General features: G+C 46.7%; 1 protein-coding gene across 1 annotated transcript in view; it reads right to left on the bottom strand.

Annotated features, from left to right (window-relative positions):
- Pccb (propionyl-CoA carboxylase subunit beta) overlaps positions 1-12593 on the bottom strand; it is a 54069-nt gene that overhangs the window by 15343 nt on the left and 26133 nt on the right. The window contains exons 7-8 of the mRNA XM_051206287.1: positions 4519-4627; positions 1534-1654 (exon numbers count right to left, since the gene is read on the bottom strand). Coding sequence (XP_051062244.1) covers positions 1534-1654; positions 4519-4627 — 230 coding nt within the window. The remainder of the gene's footprint in view (positions 1-1533; positions 1655-4518; positions 4628-12593) is intronic.

Below are 12593 nucleotides of genomic sequence, written 5' to 3'. Positions count from 1 at the left end.
GTAAGCACAACACATGGGCTGGATGACGTGTCCTCACTGGACCTTCACAGAAGCCTTTGTCATTATGTCACTAAACAGAACCTGAGTGCAATACCAGCTCACGTGATTTAAAAACAGAAAACAAAAAAACTGCAGAAAAATAAGATTACTATTGTAGCTCTTTCGTTTGCCCTTCTGGAATGTTTCCTATGCTAGAGACACACCATGGACTGTAAAGGACACTGTAGGTGACAGGACAAAGCTCGGGCACCCTGCTCTGACTTCCTGGAGCATCTAAGACAGAAGAGCAAGGAACGGCAGGGGTTCTCAATCGCCTCCTGACCCCCGCCGCAGGTTAACCAGCTATGGCCCCTTTAAGCAGCAAAGCTCAGGCCCACTGGACAGAATCACTTGGGACCAAACAGTCACACCCTGGCCTGTGGCTCTTTCTCTGCCATGGTAGGGAGATCAAGCCAGGGCTTGTGCCCACTTCACTGAAGAACCCAACAGATCACACCCCGCAAACCTCCTCTCTCCACCAGGCTCTTAGCCCTTCCTGCCCCTTCCACGTGGGCAGCCAGGTACTAGAGTGACCCCTCCCCTCAAGTAGAGGGTCTTTCCTTGGCCATACCATGCAGCACACACAAAACCAACTTCCCAGAAAGCTCTGCTGTGTACTAGGCTCCACCTCCGCTGAAAATGCAGTCGGTCCTTATGTTGTTATGGGTCACTTAAACAGCTTCCCTGGGTCAAGGTAGGCTACTCAGACACCCTGGGACCCTCGGCCACACCCTTCAAAAACACCAAATAGTATATAAATACTCAGAAAAGAGCTGCTTCCTTGTAAGCCACCCTTTCTGTGGCCCCATGAGGTGTGTCCACTGAGGAGTGGGGCCCTGGGGACATAGTTCTGAGCCTAGGTACACGAGGACAGCCTCTAACCACCGGATGCAATTCTGAAGAATTCCATCAAGGAAGGTCAGGTCAAGTGAGTTTTGTAATCTGAAGAAACAGAAGCAGGACAAGGGTTCCCTGCCGGGCCTCCACCCTGCTCTGTGGCCAAAGGGCCCAAAGCAAGGGGATCTGGGGTCTTTTTGTTTTCTGAGAAAGGGCTTCTCTGGGAGTCATGGCTGTCCAGGAACTCTCTGTAGCAGGCTGGCCTCAAACTCAGATCCGCCTGCCTCTGCCTCTTGAGTGCCGGGGGTGGGGTGGGTTAAAGGTGTGGTCACCACACCCAGCTTGCACACTGGATCTGAAGTCTTTACAAGGAGCTCAGCAAAGCTCCACCCTCAGGCCAACACAGGAGCACATCTCCTGAGGCCACGCTGCTGACTTCACTTTGGCTGTTTCCTTATCTAGACCTAAAAAGCTTCCATCTCCATTTCTGGACAACTCCAAAGTCTTAACAAACTTGTGTAGTCTCTCCCACCCCCAGATGCCCAGAACATCACCACAGCTGGGGCTGTGTTGACATCTCTGCTCCAAGCTGAACTGAAGTCCTGTCAGGACAGAGAGGCCAGAAGGCCAGAGAAGGACAAGCCTGCCGCCACCCACCTGGGGTCATGGCACTCTCGGACTGGAGCTGGGTCCTGGCTGCTGAGGGGCAGGTAATTGAAGAACTCACGAAGATTACACAGGGCATCCACATCATTGTCGAAAGCTCTATGGGCCACACCTGAGAACACAGAAAGGATGCAAGGCCCAGGGGCCAGCGGTCACCGACAGATGACATGCGAAGATGCTCGCAGGCATCTCCAGCTTGGCAGACACTAACCACAGCTCTGTCCTCGGTTTTGTCCGGGATGGACAGCCCACACGCTGTTCTGCCAGCCCACACTCCCTGCACTGTGGGTCCTGCACACTTCCCTGCTCTGTGTGCAGTGGGACACGACTCCACACCAGCTTCCCCACAGCTGCTCACTGCCTCTTACCAAGGAAGCTGCCTGGCACACAATGGGCTCGGACACAGCAGAAGGAAAGGGGAACGCCCTGGCTCCGAGGAGGGGTGCGGGTGTGCTGGTATCTCACTACAGAGGGGTCAAGCCATCATTCTGGAGTGTTTAGAAATAAAAACTAGCCAAAAAAAGGCCCCAGGCAGAGCCAAGCACTCTCACCTAGACCATCTGCTTCCACTACTGCCCCATAAATCCCCGTCCTCAGAGCAGCCAGAGGGAGATTTCTATGTGAAATCAGGGTATCATTGTTCATCATGCAGTGATCACTCCTCTACGCCTTGGCCTCTGTATAAGCTATTGCCCATGCCTGGATGCTTCCCCCTCAATACCCACAGGGAACCTCTTCAGGTATATTCATCTAGCACCCTCACTGTGAGTCCTATGGGTGGAAGCTCAACACCCAATGTCTGACAGCCTGTTCTCCCACAGAACTTAGCATCTTGAATGTTCTACACGATGTTCTACTTGTGTTTTGTGTTACCCATCTCCCTTACTAGTAAGCAACTGCCGCGTGCACAGGGTTGTGATGTCTCCGCAGACATGTTCCCAGCACCTAGCACAATGCTTCACACACAGGTACTCGATGACTATCTGCTGAAAGGAGTCATCTCAACAAGACTGAACGCTAGCATTTAAAAAGCATTTATAAACTGGCACAACATTCTGGAAGGCAGTCTGGCAGGTTCCTCAAAAAGATCAACAGCTATTCCACACATACCTGGACATGTGCCAGCAAGAAATAAAAATGTCATGCAAATGTTTATAAAAGGATATTATGCTATAAACACAAACATATATATGTTATAAAACCACAAATATATATATATGCATATATATATATATATATATATATATATATATATATGTTATAAAACCCAAATGTCTGTTAGTGGATAAACAAGACAGGTTGCGGCTGGGGCTGGCCTGGGGCTCAGAGGTATAGATAGCAACTCTCTAGCATGCTGGATGCTCTGGGTGTAATCTCCATCACAGGGGTGGGAGGTGAGGGGGTACAGGGCAGTGAATGGGAGCCCACATCTGTAATCTCAGCTCTCAAGAAGCTGAGGCAGGAGGATTAAGAATTTGAGGCCAGTCTGGGCAATTTAGTGAGATCCTATCTCTAAAATAAATAATTTAATTACTTATATATCAACGCATTATGTGGAATTGAGACTTTAAAAAGCATATAAGCATGGGCCAGCGAGATGGCTCAGCAGGAAAAGGTACTTGTGGCCAAGCCAGACAATCTCAGTTTGATCCCTGGGACCCACATAATAAAGAGACAGAACCAGTTCCCACCAGATGTTCTACAACCTCCATATGAACACTGTGGCATGCCCCTCACCACATTCACACAAAATGCAATGTATACACACACACACACACACACACACACACACATGCCCACATAAAAGTTCAAATCTGAGAGGAGAAAGAGAATCAAAAGCGGGAGACAAGAGAGGGACATGGGGTAAATACAAAGTACCTGACGGACATGCATGAAAATGGAAACATTTTGTACAATAAATACACACTACTAAAAATTTTTAAAAGACATGATTATTGAATGACTGGATTTATATGAACTGTCCAAAGTTATCGAATACATAGAAACAAAGTTGGCTCGTGACTGCTTGTACTTCCAGCAGCTAGAATATTTAGGGTGCAGTGGGGTGTGATGGGAAAAACTTTTGCTTCAATGCCAACGGTAAGTCACAAGATACCATTCCAGACCATTCCTCTGCAAGTTCAGTTGTACATATATAAATCACATCTACTTACGATGTGATTTATATATGTACATATATATATATACACATATATATATGTACTTATGGGCTCGAAGGTCACTTTATGGACAGTGAGGGCCTGTGGAGAAGAGCTGGCCTAGCCTGTGTGCAGCACAGGGGTGTGGGTGGGGGACATTAGTAATAACCTACTACTTAAGTCTGAGGCTGCAATCTGTGGTGGTTATGTCACAGTGCTGTTGGTGAAGTGACATTTTTAACAACTTTTCACCACCATGTGATGGGGGATGTCCTTCTGTATATATGTTTCTGTTATTGGTTGATGAATAAATAAAACACTGATTGACTAGTAGAGGCAGGAAGATAAGCAGGATGAGGAGAAGAGGAGAACGCTGGGAAGAGAGGCCGCAAAGAAACACCGTGTAAAGACGGGGAAGATAGGACACACCAGGTGTTCTCTGGTAATATAAAGCCATGTATGTATTTACATAGATTAGTAATTATGGGTTAATAAGTAAGAGAGAGCTAGCCAGTAAGAAGACCTATTGGCCAACAGTTTTATAATTAAAAGAAAAAAGCCACAGCACACATTACCTCCTAAGTGTCTCAGCAGAGAAGAGAGCATTTTCCTGTTTCTCCCTGCTTATATCCTGTTTCTGCCCAGCTACGTCATTTTCTGAATGTCTGTACAGACCTCTATGGTTTGCTAGTGGCCAGCTCCCTTCTCTGACCCCTCAGACAGGCTTTATTTGTGCAAGAAAGATACCATCACCACCACCCTGCATGGCAGTCGCTTCACATTTTGAGAGCAGGAAGATCACATTCACACCTCTCACCTGACACAGTGGTGTGAGTCTTGGCACCACCCAGCTGCTCCTGAGTGACATCCTCATTGGTAACAGACTTCACAACCTCAGGGCCAGTGATAAACAGGTAGGATGTGTCCTGAAATCAGATTTCCACACCATCAGACTCAAGTCACCAGGCCTACTTGGGAGTTCACTCAACCAAGACAAATGCAGGGGAGGAGACAGAGACCTGGTGGTGGGAGGAGGCTGGGATTCAAGATGTCCACAGGCTGAAGACTTGATTTCCGAGCCACACTGCAGTGGTATAAATGAGAATGGCCCCCACAGGCTCTCAGATATGAGAACCGGGGAGTGGCACCATTTGAATGGATTAGAAGGTTTAGTCTTATTGGAAGAAGTGTCACTGGGGTGGGCTTTGAGGCTTTAAAATGCTCATGCCAAGCCCAGAGTTTCTCTCTTCCTGCTGCCTGTGGATCAGAATGTGGAACTCTCTCAGCTACCTCTCCAGCACCGCGTCTGCCTGTGAGCCACCGTGCTTCCCAACATGATGACAATGGGCTAAACCTCTAAAACTGTAAGCAAACCACTATTAAATGCTTTCATGGTGTCCCTTCACAGCAACAGAACACTATTCTCAGAAGAACTCTCTGCTGTCTGCTTTGGTCTCAGTAAGTAAACCCGCAGTGTAGCTAACCTCCAGCATGGCTTACCTGCAGCATGGCTAACCTCCAGTGTAGTTAACCTGCAGCATGGCTAACCTCCAGTGTGGCTAACTTCCAGTGTAGTTAACCTGTAGTATGGCTAACCTGCAGTGTGGCTAACCTCCAGTGTAGTTAACCTCCAGTGTGACTAACCTGCAGTGTGGCTAACCTACAGTGTGGCTAACCTCCAGTGTAGTTAACCTCCAGTGTGACTAACCTGCAGTGTGGCTAACCTCCAGTGTAGTTAACCTCCAGTGTGACTAACCTGCAGTGTGGCTAACCTCCAGTGTAGTTAACCTCCAGTGTGACTAACCTGCAGTGTGGCTAACCTCCAGTGTAGTTAACCTCCAGTGTGACTAACCTGCAGTGTGGCTAACCTCCAGTGTAGTTAACCTCCAGTGTGGTTAACCTCCAGTGTGACTAACCTGCAGTGTGGCTAACCTGCAGTGTGACTAACCTGCAGTGTGGCTAACCTCCAGTGTAGTTAACCTCCAGTGTGACTAACCTGCAGTGTGGCTAACCTCCAGTGTAGTTAACCTCCAGTGTGACTAGCCTGTAGTTTGGCTAACCTGCAGTGTGGCTAACCTCCAGTGTGACTAACCTGCAGTGTGGCTAACCTACAGTGTGGCTAACCTCCAGTGTGACTAACCTGCAGTGTGGCTAACCTCCAGTGTAGTTAACCTCCAGTGTGACTAACCTGCAGTGTGACTAACCTGCAGTGTGGCTAACCTCCAGTGTAGTTAACCTCCAGTGTGACTAACCTGCAGTGTGGCTAACCTCCAGTGTAGTTAACCTCCAGTGTGACTAACCTGCAGTGTGGCTAACCTGCAGTGTGGCTAACCTCCAGTGTAGTTAACCTCCAGTGTAGTTAACCTCCAGTGTGACTAACCTGCAGTGTGGCTAACCTGCAGTGTGGCTAACCTCCAGTGTAGTTAACCTCCAGTGTGACTAACCTGCAGTGTGGCTAACCTCCAGTGTGACTAACCTCCAGTGTAGTTAACCTCCAGTGTGGCTAACCTCCAGTGTGACTAACCTGTAGTTTGGCTAACCTGCAGTGTGACTAACCTGCAGTGTGGCTAACCTCCAGTGTGGCTAACCTGCAGTGTGACTAACCTGCAGTGTGGCTAACCTCCAGTGTAGTTAACCTCCAGTGTGACTAACCTGTAGTATGGCTAACCTACAGTGTGGTTAACTCACTAGGTTAAACTTAAACCTAACAGGTAACCCTGACTCAGAGTTCATGTACCACGTGCTTATTACAGACCTTCCCAGGAGTCTGTCATTAAAACTTTAAAAACTTCTGTCCCCTCCCACTTCCAAGAAGAAACTGAGGCACTAAGATGGTAAACAGTGAACTACTATAAATGAGGCTGGTTTTTAGGAATCCATTAGTCAGTAACAGGAATCCTCTCTGTTAGTGAGAGGAAGGCAGGGAAAGGGAGGAGCAGGGAGACAGTCAGACAGACAGACAGCTAACTGACTGGGCCTGGGACACTGACCTGGGGTTACAGGTGTCCACCACACCTGGGTTTAATGTGTGGCTTCTACTTTATGTAAAACACTGGAAATAAGGTGGGGAGGACAATGGGAAATAAATCTAACTTCTTCCCATTGCATACACAAGATTAAGTAGTGTTCATAGAATATTATTGATAAAAAAATTAAAAGAACTGAAGCAACCAGACAAAATGTAAATAACAGCTGGATATGATAGTTAATCATGACTCTGAATATGCCAGACCCCTGAGTAACAGGCGAGCACATGTGAGGAGTGTGCAGACAGGAGAGAAGAGCCGCCTTGAACATGGCAGCACCACCCACCAGACTGGCGAGACGGCTCCGGCAAAGAGTGGCCACTGCTCCTACATGGGACGAAAGTTCAGCTCCCAGCACCTGTGCTGAGTGACTCACAACATGCTGAAACTCCAGCTCCAGGGGATCAGATGCCCTCTTCCAGCCTCTTCAGACATCAGTACCCATGTGCCCCCAAGACACACATACACAGAGAATTAAAAACTAACCCTTCCAAATAAATAACATTTTACCCAGGAGATCAATGCCTTTTAGAGAAAAATCTTTTGCTTCAGGCATGTGGAGGAGAAAAGAAACAGGGCATTTCTTCTTTGAAAAGGCAGAATTCCTTCTGCCAGGTGGTGGTGGTGGTGGTGCACACCTTTAATCCCAGCACTCGGGAGGCAGAAGCAGGTGGATCTCTGTGAGTTTGAGGCCAGCCTGGTCTACTGATCCAGTTCTAGGATAGCTAGGAACAAACAAACAAACAAACAAAGAAAAAAGGCAGAAGGAAAACACCGAACTCCAGGCAGCTGGAGCCTTCCATGAGGGATGGCGGATATCCCAACTCCAGCGCTCTATTCATCCTGCCCTACCAGAGAGAGGAGAGGGGAGGAAATGGGGACACAGGTCACAATGCAGAGCCACAGACTCACTAACAGACCAAGACCTTCCCAACACTTGGGCAGAAGCAAGCAGATGTCTATGGGTTCAAGGCCAGCCAGAGCTACCTTGTCTATAAGAAAAATGAAATTTGCAGGTAAATTGATAAAAACCAAAAAAAAAAAAAAAAAAAAAAATCTAATAAATGAGATAATCCAGACCCAGAAACACAAATGCTGCACATTCTCGCTTGTCTTCGGTTCCTAGGTGAAATCTTCATATGTGAGTCTACGTCTTGGAGAAATCACAGAAAGCAGGAGAGTGGAAAGGGACGGCGGGGAACAGGTAAACAGGGGAGCAAAAGGAAACAGGCAACACAGAGAAATGGGAAAAAGGAGAGGAGGGCTCTTCCTGGGGGAGGGGCGGGAGGAGAGACAAATAACACCAAGGATGTTTGACAAAGCTTCAAAGAATCAGTTTTATACAAACCTAACGTTAAAAGCACCACATACACAGTGATTTGACTGAGAACGGCCCCCAAAGGCTCACATGTTTGAATACTTCTTCCCAGTTGGCAGAACTGTTTGGGAAGGATTCGGAGGTTTGGACCTCTTACAGCAAATCTTTCTCTGTCCACCAGCCAGTTCCCAAATAATGACACAGAGACTTAACATTAATTATGAAAGGTTTGCCTTAGCTTAGGCTTGTTCCCACCTAGCTCTTATAACTAAAATTAACCCACTTCTATTCATCTACGTCCTGTCATGTGTTGCCTGCCCATCCTGCTTCTTCCATGTCTCGAGTCTCTCACACATCTAGATTCCTCCTCCTGCCTAGATGTGTCCTCTCTACTCAGAAGTCTGGCCCTTACCTCCTGCCTAGCTATTGATCGTTCAGCTTTTTATTACACCAATCACAGCAATACATCTTCACACAGTGCACAAATATCCCACAACAGAGGTGTGTCACTGGGGGTGGGCTTTGAGGTTTCAAGACAAATACCATTCCCGGTGTCTCTCATCTGCCTCCTACTTTCAGATCAAAATGTAAGCTTTCAGCTGTCCTTGAGCCCGAGCCCACGCCTGTGCTCTGTCATCACACACTCACCCTCTGAAACTGTAAGCTTTGGTCACGGTGTTTTATGACAGCAATAGGAAACTAGCTAAAACAGAAGATGGTACCAGGAGTGGGGTATTGTTGTGACAGACCTGACCGTTCCTTTTGCAGGGAGCATGTGGGAAGCCTTTGGGGCTTTGGACAAGGAAGGGGTCTGAAAGCTATAGGCAGTGCTTAATAGGCCATCCCAACAGGAATTTGAAAGACATGCGTACTACGGAAGCCCAGATCAAAAGTTTTCAGAGGGGGCCAATATTAGCAGCTGGGCTATAAGACAGTTCTTGTGCTATTTTGGCAAAGAATATGACTACTTTCTGTCCGTCAAAAGAATCTGCTTGAGGGTAAATTTAAAAGCACTGGACTAATCCTTGGCAGAGTAGATTTCACGACAGCCTAATACTAACTCTGCCCCATGGTTATTAGTAATCACTCTTATGCAGGTCTACGATTGTAAAAAAGAAAATGAAGAGCAAATGGGGCAAAAAGAAATCCAAACAGTGTAGTTTGGAGTTAAAATGAGCACTAGGAAAGTGAGGGAGGGGACCTCTCAGGAAAGACCCCACCCAGCTACGCCTCCAACTTGTTAAGTGTCCAGAACACAAGAACAAACAAAACAAGCAGAGGAATGGAAATCCCACAAACCCCAAACAGCAAAGATCAAAACACCAATTCAAACAAACATTCTTGGTGCACTTCCTGGCAGACTGACACTTCAATTAAAAAAAAAAAAAAAAAAACCTACACCAAAAAGCAACAAGATAACCATGAGGAAGGAGGGCCCAAGAGAAAATCAGACAGAGGAGCCAGGAATTGCTGCAGAGGCAGGAAGCACTTCCTGTGACTTCCAAGGAGAAGGCAGAAACAGGAACTCAGAATCTTCCCAAGCCATAGACACTACAGCACAGGGTGCTGAGCCGTCCAAGGCACCAGCACATGGCTCTGCTCCCCAACTACAGATGGGATGGGAAACCCAGAAGAAGCCGAGGGAGGAAGCGCCACACCACAGAGGGCTGAAGGGCAGAACCTTAAGAACCCTGGGCTCTTTATGCTCAGAAACCAAACACACAAGAAGAGACAAAGCAAAATACCTGAAGTGCTGACAAGATTTAGAAACAAAACAAAAGCCACTGAGAATTCCATACCCTACAGTCATATTCTTTCCCATTTCCTTTTTTATTGGTTCTTTGAGAATTACATACATTGTATTTTGATCACATTCATTCCCTCTTTCAACTATTTCCAGATCTACACCCCTTCCCTACCCATCTGCCCAACCTTGTCTTTTTTATAAGGGGGCTGGGTGAGCACAGTTTGTGCTGTGCATATATAATCTTGGATGTGTGTCCATCTACCAGAGTAGATCCCAACCTGGGGCTTGAGACCTTTTCACAGGGGGTTACCCAGACCATCTGCATACAGATATTTACATTATAATCACAAGTAGCAATATTAGTTATGAAGTAGCAATGAAAATAATTATATGGTTGGAGGTCCTCACAACATGAGGCGCTGTATTAAAGGGTCACCGTATTAGGAAGGTTGAGAACCGCTGCACTAGAGCATGGTCAATCTACCAGAAGCCACACCCTTAAAGAAACGGGCTCTCCCTCTCCCAGCAGCTGCCAATAGTCAACAGTTTCTCCACTAAGGGTGGGACTTCATGACCACCTTCCCTTGCTCCATAAGATGTAACTCATACCTGGCACCATTATCAGGGCCAAGAACCAATGGCCAGACAGGTCATAAGGGAAAACCTGCTGCTATTATGCTGCATGGAAACATTACTAAACCAGTTAGTTCCTAACAACTTATCATTATACCGATGCACCTCAGGGCATCTCAGCCCCTCTTCTGCAGTAGATGGTATTAACCCTGCAGTCATCTTTCATGGCTGGGGGTGGCGATCAGTGGATACATGCACAATAAGGCAAACATGTCTGCAGAGCGAACTTTGCAGGAGAATCTCCCGTTCGCCATCTCACGCCTATGCATACTTGGGTATGCATGTGATTAAAATCAAATGCGTTATGAAAAGGTACATGCTCAAGAGAAAATATAACTTTATCTGCTAATTAAAACAGAACGTCAGTGGATGGAGAAATGCTCAATGGTTAAGAGCACAGTTCTAGGGTATCTGATGCCCTCTTCTGGACTCTTTAAGTACTACATGCATGTGTTGCACAGACACAACATGCAGGCAAAATATCCACACACATAAAGCAAAATTAATTAATCTTTTAAAAATGTTTGATATAAAGAACCACCCAAACTACAACACTTAGCAAACAAACTACTCCTTCTCTTGAACCCCATAAAAGCCTAAACAATTACTGGGACCCTATAATACCCTCACTCACATAATCCACTGTCAATCTTTAACATATTTCTGACTTGTATTATCACTTTACTTTGAGTAATGTCACCTTACTACTTTTGCTACTCTATGTGAGCTCTTATTTTATTCTTAAATAAGAATCCAAGAACCTTGAAACGCCAGCTAAGACCCCTGACCACCAGTAACACAGTGATCAATACTCGTTTATAACCCAGCACCAGTGAGACCAAGTCCAGAGAGCTCAAGTCTGCAGTCAGCCTGGACTACATAGCAAGACACTGTCCTTAAGGGACTGGAGAGATGGCTGAGCAGTTAAGACCACTCACTGCTCTTTCAGAGGACCTGGGTTTGGTTCCCAGTGTCCATGTAGGGGCAGCTTACAACCATCTATAACTCCAGTTCTAGGGGATCTGATGCCCTCTTCTGGTATCTGAGAGCAAGGCACAGACATACATGTAGGCAAAACAAAACAAAAAAACATAACCATAAAAAAGAAATAAAAAGCTATCTTAAAAACAAGACTCAGCTATCTCTCTCTCTCTTTCTCTCTCTCTGTGTGTGTGTGTGTGTGTGTTATTTGTAAAAATCCCACTGTGAAGGTGTGGAGAAAGATTTATCTTGCTAACAATTACCGAAAGAATTAAAGAGTGCATCTACTGATTTTAGTCTAAATATACTTCAATCACAGGAAACCATCAGGGATCAAGACGGAATTGCAGTGACAAAAGGGTGGCTCTCCAGGAGGACAGACAGACCTTGTGTACCCAACATCAGAGCAAAGCATGATGTGAGATGAACACAGAACCTCGGCAGAGGCCAGTCCAGCTGCAGGGAACCAGTGGCAGAGCCTCCCAGGCATCCCTCATACTCCTTTTCTCCTCCTCCTGCCTTATTCCGCTCTCTCACCGTGACTCACTGAAGCCCTGAGCCAAAGTCAACCCTTCCTCCCCTGGGACTGCTCGTTATCTATTCTGTCTCGGGAACTCCCTTCCTTTCTCACTGTGTTTACATGCACGAGTTTTCCTCTATCTCTTTCACTTAATTATGAACTCCATGTAAGTGGGAACCCTGTTGGCTTCGTGTTTCACCATATCCGCAGTGCTGGGCCCTAAAAAAGGAGTGCTTTGGCAATCAGTCAATCCCTCAGCAAACCCAGTGCGCTTGTACTGGATTCAAGGTTACTCTTAAACAATGTTATTAGCAGGACAAGTTCACAACAGATGGTCAGTTGTACCAAGCACACACCGGACGTGCAGAAGACAGCCTTAACTGACGTAAGCATATGTCCCAAACTTCCTGGGGAAAGGAAGTGGACTTGTTAGCAAGACCCCTGGAAGTCATGCTCTGGGAATCCCTGTTTCTTACTGCTGCACACCAACAAGCAACAACCCCCCTCCCACCCCTCACCCCCTGCAGGTCACCCTATAAAAACTGTTTACCTGTTGTCCCCATTCCCAACATAAACAGACAAACAACATGCAATTAAAAATGGCCCAAGTTTGCAGCTCGGGCAAGTAGTTGGCCAGTGTAGGCATTTCCCCATTGCCACCCACTGA

Source organism: Phodopus roborovskii, unplaced genomic scaffold (assembly GCF_943737965.1).
Source record: "Phodopus roborovskii unplaced genomic scaffold, PHOROB, whole genome shotgun sequence".
In the NCBI taxonomy this organism is placed as follows: Eukaryota; Metazoa; Chordata; class Mammalia; order Rodentia; family Cricetidae; genus Phodopus; species Phodopus roborovskii.
Note: the sequence above shows the minus strand (reverse complement) of the source record. Positions and strands in the feature narration are given on the sequence as shown.